At 46.0% G+C, this 14898-nt stretch overlaps 2 protein-coding genes across 12 annotated transcripts in view; both read right to left on the minus strand.

The window, feature by feature from the left end:
- Positions 1 to 14898, minus strand: part of LOC143352522 (proton channel OtopLc) — a 133784-nt gene that overhangs the window by 5175 nt on the left and 113711 nt on the right. The gene's annotated exons all lie outside the window — the stretch shown is intronic.
- Otopla (proton channel otopetrin-like a) overlaps positions 1 to 14898 on the minus strand; it is a 74770-nt gene that overhangs the window by 3512 nt on the left and 56360 nt on the right. For 4 of the 11 annotated variants that reach the window (XM_076785078.1, XM_076785076.1, XM_076785074.1 and 1 more), the window contains exons 4-7: positions 2614 to 2944; positions 1320 to 1443; positions 990 to 1150; positions 751 to 907 (exon numbers count right to left, since the gene is read on the minus strand). In XM_076785078.1, the coding sequence (XP_076641193.1) occupies positions 751 to 907; positions 990 to 1150; positions 1320 to 1443; positions 2614 to 2944 (773 nt within the window). Of the gene's footprint in view, positions 1 to 750; positions 908 to 989; positions 1151 to 1319; positions 1444 to 2613; positions 2945 to 3657; positions 4960 to 12792; positions 13962 to 14898 lie in introns of those variants that run through there. The other 7 variants (XM_076785083.1, XM_076785082.1, XM_076785080.1 and 4 more) reach the window with 6 other exon arrangements.

Here is a 14898-nt window from a genome sequence, read left to right on the forward strand (position 1 = left end):
AAATATTAATAAAGTGTCCTAAGCTCTGTACGATATTTTTCAAAATTCTGAAACGCGTCTGTACCCTTGGGAAGTGGTAAAGAATATTTTTGGTTGCCACGGGAGGGCATGAAGTGACTTGTTCAAGACTTTGGTGAAACAAGGAGAGACTGTTGACTAACATTCATATTGAGTACGAAAGTTTACATGTAGATTGGATGAACAGATTTAGAAACAAGCATGTGAATTCTTTATATATTCCTTTACGTCAAAATCGACACTAAGGACCCGGAAATATCATGGATTGTAAATAAAGTTGTGTCCACGAGAAATTATTCAACAAATATATTTCTTTGGGTAAATATTCTTCTATATATTCTTTAAAAAATGGCTAAAAATTTGGACAAACACATTATTGTTATTTTTATGAAGTAACCTAAGATAGTCACATTTAGTGCTCCGTAAATCTAGTGTTGAGCTTGAAGTGTTTAAACTGCATTTAACAAAATTAACGAGATTTATAAACAAACACGTGTACACATGTCTGAATATATATACATCCAAATCATCAATGTAGAATACAATGTCACTGTACAATTACATTTTTTCGCAAGTAATTGATACAATCGAATGCTGTCAGCGTCGTCTGACCACCGCTCACCGTATCTACTTATTGCACCGTTTGAAATTTTGACTGTTTCCAAGACTGGCACAAGTATCTTGGTAAACAGTTTATAAAGCCAGAATATTTTTGAAGCTTCTAGTACTAACCAAGGATGCCGGCCTCGAACTGTCCTATTTTCTGATGATGCTTGGTGATTTCCTTGATGCTCTCGAGCACGAGCGTGCGGATCCAGACGCACAGGTTGGTGGCGACCACATGCATCAGGCCGAAACGCGCGATCACTTTGAAGCGGTGGATGTTCAGCTGGGAAAACGAACGGTCATATGGTTAGTAGCCTCTCCCGGTTCGAGCGAGTGGTTGCTCTCTTTAGGGGTCAAGTACCTACCCTCGAGTTCATGAAGATGAAATACATTTGCATGAAAGTGAAGATCATCTGGAGTAGCGGGTTGACGCCCTGGAGGATCTGATAGCACGGTGACGTGGGCGGCACCTCGAAGAAGGTGCCGAACTCCAGACCGTTGTACACCATGGTCCCCAATCCGAAAGCTGATGGACACAACAGCAAAAATTTGAAACTCTCTTGCAGCACATAAAATAGATATGTCAGGCCGATGAGAAAATTCAAGCTCTGAACGATCGCAAAATAAACGAATGACAAAAGAAAAATCAAAACTATCTTCCAGCGCGGAAAATAGAATGAAATTCAATGTCTCACCGATAGCTCCGATTCGAAGGAAGAAGCTGCCATGACTTTGATCATTCTGCGACGTCTTCCGCTTCCTCAGCGCGCGAGTAGCCACTCCAGCTTCGACGTCCGCCGCGTCCTGAATCAGTATTTCCTATCTCAGAGCAGTGTCGTCGTTAAGCTTCCACCTAGAACTCGATCGCCGTGGAAATTCGCGAGTCTGACTCCCGTAATGACCGTCCCCGAAATGACTGTGGACTTTAATGAGCTCGAAACTGCCGAGTTTCAGTTCGGAAGTGGAGCCACGTGATAATGAATGGGAGGAAAAGGCAGCCGCGCGTGCCTCCTGCCCGATGCTCGATGTTCGACGGGCTAACCCACTTACGTCAGCACCGAAAGTGACTCTCTTAAAATCGCATCATCGGCTCGATATTCGTACCGACCGACCGAAATACACTTCAGGGGCAGCACGCCTCTCGAAATTCATAATCCGGGCACGAGATACTCCGATCTGGTACAAGTCAGCCATCAAAAATCTTTCTCGAAATTTGCCCTTTAAAATAGATCACTTTGTACGCGGCTGAATCCTTTCCACACCAGAATGATTAATTCTCTACCTATGCCTGTTCGATATTCTATACCTTTATTAATTAACGGAGGGACTCTTGTTGTCCGAGGTGAAGTAAAAAGGTCTCTAACGTGAATTAAAAAGGTCCTTCAAGCGAATTTGATCTAGAATGAACCTGTATAGTGTCTTAATCTTTATCTATTCAATGACGCATGTATTCGGAATCTGTTTTCATCGTATCTAGTCAGGGACGTAAAGAATGTTTAAATTTAAATTCAATCGTTCACTACGTTTCATTTATTACTCGTAAATACTAGTGTTTCTAAAAATCACTTCAAAGTGAATCTAGATAGCTCCGAATTTTTATTTGACACATTCCCACAGAGTCTTTTTTAGTAAAATTTGCTCAGGTGCGTCAAGAAAGCTTCGTTTCAAATTCAATTCTTTCTCAACTCCGTTACTTGCTTAACCTCTTACATACTCTACGTCACTATAGTGGTTTCCGTGGAAAGCATCAGTTTGAACGGTACGAACCACTACATTGTCCCTGGGAGACAGAGTTGCGGACGAGCGCGGCGTACTGAGGAGGTTAAAAAGGTCAGTGTCTTTGAATCGGTGTTTCTGAGAAAAAAAAGTTTGTACAGACCTAAATCTTCACACGATTTAATTGTTTTTCTAAGTCTAACTCTTTCAATGCGCAAACCGTGCCAGCTCAGAGTACCTCGACCGCCAACAATAAAGAAATCGGAACCAAACCTGGTATTCCTTCTTGGTCTTCGGAGTCTTCTGCTCCTTATCCTTCTTGTCCTTCTTCTTGTTCTTCTCTTTGGGTTCTTTAATAGGCTTCGGTGGCCTAGGTGGTGGTGGTGGGGTATCGCTACCCCTAGCACACCAAGCGCTCTCTTGCAGCAGGAAGCAGAACACGTAAAGCAGGAACAGGATGCTAACCCCGTACAGATACGTGAAGAATCCCTCGTAGTAGTATAGAGGCAGCTTGTGCGTGACCACCTCGCTGATCACGTAAGCGATGCACACGACCACCAGCAGCTTCGCGTAGATGAAGCTCATGATAATGAACAGCGACGTCCTGCAAGCGGCAAAAGAACGGTAACTCGCGCGTGAACCTCGACCTCGGTTCAACGGGTCACGCACGGTCATCTCGCGATCCTAACATCGCCATTATTTTTTGTCACTCTATCTTACGCCAGTATCTTCCTTTTTGTCCTATCTTACCATCTTTGTCTTACCACCGTAACTTATTCGCCCGACTACATTTTTATACCTTTCGTAGCTACATCTCTGCGAGTTGCATCAACTTTTGCGATTTTCAAAATATTTTTGTTATTTTACTATCTTTATGTTGAGACACACATTTCGTACAGAATCTCGCAATTTGAACACTTTCTTGAGATTCAAACAACCTGCCTCAGGTAATAAATAAAATACTCCAAGCAATTGTGTTACCCTCGTACGAGGATATTGGTAACGCAACTTGTGTTAATTTTGCGCTCGTCTCTTGTCGTGCGGATTTATCTCGTTACAGGTTAATATGACGGTTTTATTAATCGGTTGTATAGTCACTACCATCTTATATAATAGTCTCCCAAAATTTCACCAGCTGATGGATATTCTTTAAGAACAAAGCAGGTCTAATCTTTGTGGCCGTGGAGAAAATCGTACGGCAAACGATCGAACGAATTGTGGAATTTCAAAGAGGCATTTTTAAAATCGAAAGAAGGTAGCTATTTATTTCGATCCCTGTTATCGGCAGCACGTTATCTGCCGAAAAGACAATCTCACCGTGACTTCCTCACGATTTGCACCCTGCTCCCTCGCCTCATCGCATTCCCACCCCCGTTCGCGTTGTTCTCCATGAACGGCACGATCTCCACCTCCATGATCCAGTTGAGTTCCGTCACTGACCACAGAAAACAGCTCGTCCACGAGGAGTCTACAGCATCGCGTGCCACGAAAATATCATAGCAGTGTTCTCTCGCACCGGGTGAATGGTTCGTTCAACTCGCCGTGGTGGCGGCGACGGCTTGAGCAGAGACCGCGCTTCGATTATTCACGAGCGTCGACTGGCGACGGTCGCCGTTCGACAACGGCGTCGTTCGCGCTATTTTCACTCCCGTTGTTCGACGCACTGCTCGATTTTTCCCTCACTAGATCCTCCTCGATCCTCGATCTTCCCTCTCTGTCGAGCCACACCTCCGAACTTCCCTCTCTAGATCCTCCTCGATCTTCGATCGGGAGCTCAAACTCGCGCGGCCGTTCGCCGCGCGAGGATCGTTAACGCTCCGGCGTCTCGGACGGAACGGACGCTAGGCGCCGCGACGCCTGTTCCCTCGTTAAAGGTTAGGTACGCGGAATCGATAATCCGGAGCGTAGGGGAGCGCGTCGCGACGCGCCTAACCGCGCCGGCAATTAATCGCGCGCGCGCCACCGATCCGATACGTGTTCCCCTTTTATATTCGCGAACGGCCGAAAAAAAGCGGATAAAGGATTTTCCTCCCTTTTTCTCTTCCTCTCTCTCCTTTATCAGGAAATTGACGGAGCGACGCCGCGTCGCGACGTCTGCGTTAGGGGACAGCACGCACGGTGCATCTTCCTCGAGAACGGCTTAACCACCCTTTGTCACGATGCAGTTTCAGGGGCTGGCGCGCAGACTTTATTGTGTTCCGCACGAGCCCGTGTACCCTAGTAGGGTTGTTTTTCTTTTTATTCTTCTTCCTTCCCTTCGATTATCACGATCGAAATCGTGCGACGTTCGAGGAAAGATCTGCGAGGCTTTTCAGTGACTTTTTTTATGCCAGTTATTATTGCGGTCTCTTTGTTCCGCGTAGGGTGCTCAACAATTTCTACTCTCCAACTGTTAAACGGTTTGCAAAGTTTCGCGTTCGATTTGATATTAAAACAGAAGCAGTTACATTTCGAAATAATAGTTTTATTAATTTAACCTGAACTATTATAGTAGGTCTGGGCCTGTAAGATCACTTTAGATTTTCATTCATTTCTATTTCCCTTTCTGCATACTTTTCCATTTGTGTCCAATGTTAAATCCGCAATAGTTAGTCTCAAGGTCTATAGTTGTTAAGGAGAAATTATAATTTACCCGTGCACACGGTATTTAAGGACTTACGGCACAAGCGACCATGAGGTGATTCTATATATAAAAATAAGTTGGAAAGAAAGAATTACATTTTTTTGGTTGACGCTTCGATTTCGAGAAAATCGAGCTTGAAAATTCTGCGTTCTGGAGTTCCTAGTCCTAGCGTTTACGAGAAGTAGAATTGGTTGGCCATGATCAGACACATCGGGCGATCCCTGCTTAACAGGCCATGCAATCGTTTTATTAATCAATTAATATAAGGACACCAAAATTTTCGACAACTGTTTCCCAACGTTTTACAAGCTAGTGGAGGTCTTTTTCATAAAATCTACGCGGTTGTTTGTCAAAGAAGGTCTACGAAATCTGTGAAAATCGCTTTTATCTTCAGTGAGGCGATGCTGTGCAACTTTGTGCGATTTTTTGGGTCACCCGTTGCGGAGGACGTGAGCAGAGCCAATGACATTTCCTTGGTAGTTCCTTGCAATTGACGTAGTTAATTTTTATTTTGTATACAAATCCAAAGATAAATTAAATTCGCCTCTTCTTCCGAGTCTCTCACCAGGTTTCTACCGTACGTCTTTATCAGATTTATCTGCTGCAATTAATAGTAATGGCAGTACCAATAAAAACGTTACGGTGAAGATATTTTCTACCACGACAGAATCACAACTCGGTATTAAATCGTTCGAATCTCGACGCAGCCCTCCGCGGAGCTTCATCGCGACACTTAGCCTGAACTAACAACCCCATCCGCCGTTATCTGGTTTTGCTAGTCTCGGATGAACGGCCCGTTTTCCGGGATTAACGCGAAAAGTTCGAGACTTTTTTTCCGCCGGGAGAGGAATTTCCGGGCGAGACACCGCCGCGAAAACGACGTTACGGGGCACGCCAAACGAAATTCCGCGAGGGTGAAGCAGAATGAAAAGAGGTTTCGGGGATGTTTCCACGGCGACGATACGAAAAAACCAGCCACCGAGAGCCGATATGGCCTTTTTCCTGCACTTCTGAAGAAGTAAAGCGGCGAGAAGTGGAAACACCGGGATGACGGCACGGACTCTCTCCCCCTCCCCCGTCTCTCGCCCCCCTTTCTCTCTCTTTCTCTCTTTCCCTTTTTTTCTGAGCAGAGGCGAAACAGCTCTGGGCTCTACCGGTCGATATTTTCGAAGTACCTACTTTCTGCCGCTGGTCTTTCTCTCTGTACCTGGCCCTCTCGACTCACCCTCGCCTCATCTGTGTGTTCTCTCGTCGAATTTCACCCCTGCGCGTCCAATCACCGACGTATTCTTCCCCTGCGGCGGTTTTAAACGCGATGCTACACGCGATTCGCGATTCTCTCGCGCGGAAACTCGTTTTAACGCTTTATTTACTGTCTAGATGGCCGCCAAATATTAATAAATACGATGCGGAATATGACGAGGACACCAGATATGAGAATATATTCTTGCAGATTTATCACTGTTAAAATGTGACAGGGTCAAAATCAGCCACTTTCAGTAAGAAGAGGAACAATTCAAGCAGTTTTACTATGCTTGCAGTGAGACACTGAAAATCAATTGGTCTAGGTGACAAATGTATAACTAAAATGTATAACTTTGGGCAACAAGTTCCCCGGGTATTTTACCACCCTTGTATTAGGACATTGAAAATTAATCAAGTAGCAAGTGGAATAACCCAAGAAACTTTACTACCCTTGTATTAGGGTACTAGAAATGAGTCACTTTGGGCACAGTGAGTGAAATAATCGAAGCAATTGGACTACCCTCATGGTGGGTCATTAATAATGTGTCACTTGGAGTGACAAGCGAAATAATCCGAAGAATTTCTCTGCCCTTATAACGAAACGCTAAAAACGACGTTAGCAAACAAATAAAACGGCTGAACCAGTTTTAATTTGTTTCGAATCACTTCAAAAATAGCATACAATCATTAACAGAAGTATACCAATATTTATCCCACCACCATTACAATCATCTCATACAGAAACTCCTAAACCGAATTCAATAAAAATGAACACCAATCAATTCCTATTTAACATTTTCCGATCTCGATCATCTTTAGCCTCGACAACAAAAATCGTCTGCCGACAAACACAGAATCCCATTCTCTTCCAACAAACTCTGACCAACAATGAATTTCTGATACGAAAACAATTCGAAGGGTTGATAAACTTCATGCTGCAAAAAGGCTGAAACTTCAACTGCTGAGTACGTTTATATTTATCGTCGATGTTGCTTCAACGCCAGGCGATTTCAACGCGAGTCGCGGCGTGCGAGGCGTTTCACCGAGCGCGTTTTCGCGTTATTTTCGGCGCGGCGTCGTGTCGGCAGCGAGGCTGCTCTTTTGCACGCGGATTGTTCTCGCGAGCTTGTTCTCCGGCGAGGTATGTGCGCGATACTGTCCTGTCCCGCTGCTGGTCTAGACCGAGAGCTTCGCTTTCAGCCCGTGTTAATGCAATTGCGACTGCGACTGTGTAATTCGAGAAGGTGTATCGCCCGGCGCGTATACACCCGGCGTATCACTGTTATGCCTCGCCGCTCGGTCGATATTAATAAATTACAGATCCCCGGGAAACTGGTTCGCGCCATTATCCCGCGATCGATCCTCTCCTCTCCGTAACGAGGTCTTTTTCCTCTCACCCCGAGCGAGCCGGATCGATCTACAGGAAAATTAGAACCGCCGCGAGATCATTTCTATCCATTCTATTCTATTTATTGCCGCCTATAGCTCGACGCTGACTGGAGCTTAAATGGACGCGGGACATGGAAAATTGCTTTTTTTCTAGGCAATTTAGCTTATAACTGAAACGACTGGGTTCTATTGAATTGCTGGCTCCGCTTGGATCCATATAAATCCTTAGTGGATCATTCTTTAAATTGCATCTCCATCCGTGGTTGGTTTATTGAGGAATTAGTACAGTTGTAAAAACTCTAGAATATAAGGAACCGTGTGTATCGACAATAATATCTCGGTCGCATTTTTCCCACGAAGGATATCTTATTCAACGAAGGAAACATCTTCTCCTTACTTTCGTTTTCAAATTGAGCACTCAAAGGACGCTTTTAACACACCGCATCGAAAGTTTATATACAAGTTTTGCATACGGCATAAAAATTGTCGAATGTACAGAGCTCAACAAACGATGCGACGAATGTGAGAGAAAACTGTCGGGAACACAAAAGGCAAATAAAAAGTCTGTGCACTGGGGCACGAAATTTGAAATCAAGGAAGAAGCATCATTGAACGCCACACAGTCAATGGTTAGAAAGTGGCTTTGGCAAAAATTTAGCTGTTCGCAAAGTTTCGTCGAGAGACGGCTCCGTTCTCGGGAACGGCCTTACTTGTAATTAAAGTGGAAACGGTAATTAATGAAGAGCCACGTCAACCGAGTTAAATGACACGAGTACTCGACACACATTCAAATTGGGTTACCTGGAAAACGAGGCTTCTACGAGGAAAAATCTGGTCTCACTCTTTCAATAGGTTTCTGTCAGGATCGTCTGCTTTCCTTTTACTCGCACCGCGATCAATGGGACACCGTGTATACACGGTCATTCAACAGTTTCATATCTTTAACTCGTCAAATAAAGAAGCCCCTTAACCTGTTAACTGGGGAAGACGGGATCACTCTTCTGTGCTCTATTATAACTCTGCTTAATTTCTTACTTTTTTTTTCCTCGCTCGTGCACTCTCCCACGCGGGTACAACAATAGCTCGGGACGCTGGAGAAGTTTAAAATGATTATTGGTTCTGAAATCATTTAAGGAAGCTGACACGAGTGACAGGAAATATATTGTGATGATGCATATATATTTTTGAGTGTATTGTTAGAGGGATTTATGACGAACATCTTTATTGATATTCGAAAAGATGAGATACTTTTTCGGCTTCTCAATAGTACCGGCTAGCAGAAATAAAATATTTCTTATGAGACAAAAATGAAACAAGCGGTTCATAGTCATCGTGAATCAAGATCACGATTGGGCTACGAACGGAGAAACTTGAACACATGAACACTTTTATAAAATATTTCAAAGAAATGGGAACGCGAGAAAAATGTCTTTAGCCAACTAGGTTAGGTTTATAAAAATAATTTTTCATTCTACACACTTGTTTCGACTTCTCAAAAAGTACATACACACGGGAGGAACATCTATAGATTGTAAAATTTCCAGAAAATCTTCAACTTTATGCATTCTTCAATAGCAACCGGGACAAAAGAAAAATGTGTTGCATCCGTTTACAACAGAGACTACAATAGGAAAAAATTTATCAAATCGTGCTCTGCCTTTTCCAAAAAGATACAAATTCGATGAACGTGTATGAAGCTACTGTTCGTGGCAATCAAAACAAGAGAAAAATGTCTTTTATCGTCTGAAACACAAGTCCGCAATGCAAACAATTTACCAAATCGCGCGGTTCTTCGTTTTTCACAAATTATACAGATCCAACGACTCTACAAAGCTGCTCGAGTGACTCCGAACAAAGTAAACCAGCGTGAACCGAAAAGGCTCTCTCGGCGGTGTAGTTTTAAATCCAGTTTCTCGAGAAGGCCGACATGAAATTTCAAGAAAAAAAGTTGCGGCTGCTGTAAGCCAAGACGAGGGAGCCGAACGGCGAGATCGGTAGACGTTGTGTCCCCCGACGCGTTTCACGCTCAGCTCCGCTCGGCTCCGCTCAGCTCGGCTCAAGTTGTTCATCAGCCCCCCTTCCCCCGGGGAAAAGCTGGTGTCCCAGGGTTAATGCTCGCCGTCGCATCGGTTCGATATATCGAAGATAGACCCGTGTCCCTCCTGTTCCACGAAACAGCTCGTTGTTCGCGCTCCATTTCCTCGATTCTTTCTCGAGAACGAGTCCCATAGGTTCGTGGCCGCAACCTCGGTCGGTTAGTTATTCCTTTCAGGCTCTCTCTATGGGGCTTAGGGTTGCGCGATGTCGGTGGCGGTGGTGGTGTGTGTTGTACGTGCGCGAGTGCATAAACTCGAGGCTGCGTATAATGCACACTAGACGCAAGACGCTTCACAGCCACCGCGACAGCTAACGAAGTGCGTCGCGAATAGAAACGCAGACGAAACCATCCCCCGACGAGAACCACCCCCGCCTTTCTCTCTCTCTCTCTCTCTCTCTCTCTCTCTCTCTTCCTATCTTTCAGGCTCGCACGCATCGGACATAAAAGGTTGCCGAGTGGAAAGGTTGCCGTCTAGAGAAGACGATATATTCTATGGCTGGTTCGTCGAATAGAGATTTTTCGAGAAAAGAGCCACCCCGCTTTTATTACATGCTTCTTTTTCTGGCGCAACGATAGCGCACACGCACTGCCGCAGGCAACGCTCATTGCTATCTACGGCGTGGTTCCTCGGTGAGAGAGCCTAACGCATAAATTCTATGTTGTTTGTGTGGGTATTGCGTACAGGATCGTCCGTTTAGAGATGGTGGTTCGTTTAGACTAGTTCTTTAACGTTGCGAGTGCTACGTATCCCAGAAATGGATGACCGAATTATTTGACGAGACTTACAAATGAATTTTGGCGTTATTGTATTGAACGTTGACGTTGACAAACTCAGCCAAAAGAAGGCTGAGAGAGAGAGAGAGTACGTTCAGTGTCGTACATTTTGATTTTTCAACTTTTATTTCGTTCAATCAATAGCCTATATTTTATGGCATTTCTTAGGCTGTTCAACTGCTACTCAAAGTGTTGTAGGTTTCTCCGGTGGATTTTTGTGATTGGTGGATTTTTTGGTTGGAAAGGAAGAATTTTCTGGCTGGAGAAAAATAGGTAATGTTGTATGTTGTTTGTTCTGGTGGTTGTGGCATGCGAAGAATTCTGAACATTGTTTTAGAAGAGAGGAGAAACTAAGAGAAGAGATAGAGACCTTTTCGAGATTTTACATGATTTCAGGTTTTAGGTACTCTATTGTTCTCTCTGTTATTCTTCGGTGATTCGATGCAATTTTATAGGAACTGTTTGAGACACGAAGTCGGGAATCAAATGCAATCTTTCTACTCGAAGTGGCCTGCAGGAATAATGATTTTTACGCAGCTATTTGTTAAGAACGTATTAGCATGCTCATTGCAGGAAATCGTTCGCATTTTTAAACATCCCCTAAATCCTCGTACACCTAGCGTACCGTGTAAATTATCTCAAGAAGTCGTCTGTACTCAAAAATATAGATCCTCGTATGTCTACATTTTAAAAAACCATTTCCATAAAATCATCCCTTAAACCTTTGTACACGCACCAAACCATGTACATTATTTCAAGATATCATTTCCGTATAAAAAAATCATGTCCATAGAATCACCACTGAATCCTCGCGTAACCCAACAAAATCGCGCACACCTCAATAAATCATGTCTATTTTAAGGCATCCGTTAAACCCGCGACATCCAGCACCCGACCCCAGTTTTTCCCATTTCTAACCCACTCACGTTCCAACATCGTCCGCAACCCCGTCCCAGATTTCTCCAATCATCCCTCATCCTACACGCATCCTTTCCGCTCGCCCAGACGTTCATTTCATCCCGGCGATCTCGGAACAAAAGGCCCGCGACTCGCACAAAGCCTGGTCTCGCTCGGGAGACAGACTCGATTTCGCGTGCAGGAGCTCATCGGGAATCAGAATGGACTGTGGACTGAAAATCATTATATGCCATCCGAGGATCGGGGGAGAGGATATGCGTCGGACGCTCTGGCATCCGGCTGGAGAGACGTCTGGACGCCGCGCGACGCTCGTCCCAGTATTCCGCCGCGGCGCTATCGGAATTCCGGAGAATCGATATCCGTCCGCGGCGGAACAACTGGATACTTTCGGAGCCGGGGGTGTTCCACCATATCCAACCCCAATGTATCTAGAAAGGGCGGAGAGTAGTATCGGTTCACTCGACGGACTAATTACTCCGCGACACCGCGGCGATTTGCCCGCTAATTACGAACGAAATCAGCCGCACGCGCGATTGTGTCGTAGCTCGGGCTTGGAGACAAAAGGCGAAAAGTCCGGAGCGCCGCCTTAAATAGTAGCCGTTCGTTAGCGCGCGCATTACGTAGCAGTAGCTGCCGGTCAAGTGGGTTCTTGACCTACTCCCATTCGGTCTCCGGTATAATTGCCGCGAGGAAAGCGTAACGTTTGCCTAATAGCGAGGCAGGAGTGCGCGGACGCGTCGCGAGCGCGCTAAGAGGACGCCTAACGCGAGCAAACAGAACGCGGACCTGCGCTGGATCGTTCGACTACCTGGCATCCCAGAGCCAGAAACTTAGGGTACGTTCCTGTCAGGGACGCGAGATTGCCAGCTGAAACGGGACGTCGAAGCAAACACCCCAAAAAGGGTATCACACCTGAGCTCTGACGAAGCTCCGCTGCTAGATGCTTGCGAGTATGCTCGTGTCAGAGCTGCGTGGACTCTGTAAGAGTATTGAAAAACCTGGTTGTTAATGTAAAAACCCCGATTGTGAAAAATGTACCAACAAACAGCGAGAAAAGTTGAACTTCGGCTTCCTTAGGGTAGCCAAGCTTAACTTAGGGTACGCTGGTGTCAGATCTGAGATGGAAGCTATGAGAGCGTAGGTACAAACTGGTCATTGATGTAAGCATCTCCACTACGAAGAATGTGTCAGTGTACCTTGACGAAGCTAGCGTAAGGGAATCAATTTTATTACCGAATGTATTTCTATTCTCGACTCTCATCGTGGCTCTCATCAAGGTTCTATCGCGGTTCTCTGACGGGAGCGTACGCTAAGATGCTAGGCTGAGTTTTGTGGGAGGAGGAGGCACGGGGACTGGTAGAATGTTAGCGATCCTAGTGGGTTGGACTACTACGGCCGGTCTTACTTTTTGGCTGGGGTGGACCGGACGTTCTTCAGCTCCATCTCTTTGTTCGCGGCGTTGTTCTTCTCGGCGTTGTCCTGCGCGTTCGGCGACGAGCTCTGCGGGTTCAGCGGCCTGGTCACCGGGAGGGTCGCCGTGTTGTCCGCCGCGGCCGCCTCGACCTCCACGGTGGCGACTTTGCAATCACCGCCACCCACCATCGCTGATTCCATAGCCCCTCACGACCGGCCCTGGCACCGAGACAATCGGCTAGCTTTATGGGGTTTCGCGATCAACGGAAACCGTCGACTCCTCGATCGAGGGATCCTCTCCCGAGAAGGGACCCGACGAACTGCGAACGTCACTCGATGTTACGCCACCGCCGCCATTTTGGCGAACGCCTACAACGGACCCAGACGATCCCAACGTAAACCAGCGGCGAGCGAGCGACAGTTCGATCCTCCCTCCCGCACAGGCGTGCTAATGATTCAGACGAGAATAGAATTGACAGATGATCGGAGGAGGTCCGATAGAAGAGCGACGCGCGGATGATCCTTCTCGGCCAGCGGACTCCGAGACACCATTTCCGAAAAGGAGGGCAGGAGGCGCGAGTCAAAACTCTCTCCCGAATTGTTGCTCTCTGTTTATTCGATTCCGCGGATCACGCCTGCGCGAAGGGAACCCTCGGATTTTTCCCTCGGCGAGAGAGGAGAACGCGCGCCGAGCGCAACTCCTTCTGCGCTCCGACGCGCGACGACGACCAGGAAGACGAGGAAGATCGCGAGAGGATGGCAATGAGATACGCCGAGAGCTCGCTTCTGCGGAGATTCGGGAAGAGGTGGGAACGCGATGACAGGGACACTTCTCCGGTTTTGGACGCGTTAAGGACGAGGAGCACCGGGGCTGTTTAAAATGGCTTCCTGCCGGGTTCCGCTCTGTCTGATAACGGTGGAGAGACGAGCCTTGAATGATCTAATTGGGGAGGGACTGTGAGAATTCTTCTAGCTGAGAAGATTGTTTATATGCATCTAGATGGACAGATTTTATTGGTACAATGGTTTTCGAACTGGTCCAGAAGAGGGAGACTGCGGCACAGCGACAAATATCGTAGCACTACCCCTATTGAAAAGTTAGGATCACCTGCACACCTTTGCCTGGGACGAGATAGTATAAACCAGCATCGGAGAACAGGTGTAACGAACTGCAACAGAAGACGAAGCCTCGAGTACATTGACACAGATCATTACACTATCTCGATAGAATATTTAAATTCGAATAAACGAGCATCGAATCGCCGGTTCATTAAACTGGATAATTTTGATCACCCACAGCTTTATCTGTCACAAGACAATAAAATAGTATCGAACTACTGCTCTAGTGAACTGGACCAGCCGAGAGAGGCTGCAGCTCGGTAACAAAGAACATTAGATTATCTCAATCGTATTTTTATTATCCTCTCCTTTATCTAGAACTCGAATACAACCTAACATCGAACCATTGGCTTATTGAACTGCACCAGGAGATATAGGTTGCAGTGCAGTGGCAAGGATCATTGCACTATCTCGATTGAATATTTATGATCATCCGCGCACCTTTATCTAGAACGGGACAGTAAAGCGGCGTCGTACCACTGGTTTATTGAACCGAGCCAGAAGAGGGAGGACACAGTGACGAAGATCCCTGAACTATCCCGATTGGATTTTTACGATCATCTACGCCCCTCTACCAAGACGAGAAAATAAAATAGCATCGAACTATTGTCTTGCTGGGCTGGCGAAAAGATTGAGCTTGGAGTTCAGTGATAGGGATCACATGATAAGTTCATTTAGAACGACTTAACCAGTATGGAGCTAGCACTCGTTTATCTCCGCTGTTCCAGTGGAGTGAGCTCGAACCTAGCGAAGATCAGTGAACCATTCCCAGAGGACACGTCCTCGAAGAGTCACACGTCATGCATTACCACCTAACATCGCCCAGAACGTTCCACTATGATACATCTCCCTGCGTCTCAGGAGACAAGACATAAATTCTGTCTGGCGCCGGAAGAGATTCAGCGTACGAAATCATAGAAAATCACCTCCGATCCAACGACCATCGAACACGTCTCTCTCTCTCTCTCTCTCTCTCTCT

The sequence above is a fragment of the Halictus rubicundus genome, chromosome 3 (genome assembly GCF_050948215.1).
Source record: "Halictus rubicundus isolate RS-2024b chromosome 3, iyHalRubi1_principal, whole genome shotgun sequence".
In the NCBI taxonomy this organism is placed as follows: Eukaryota; Metazoa; Arthropoda; class Insecta; order Hymenoptera; family Halictidae; genus Halictus; species Halictus rubicundus.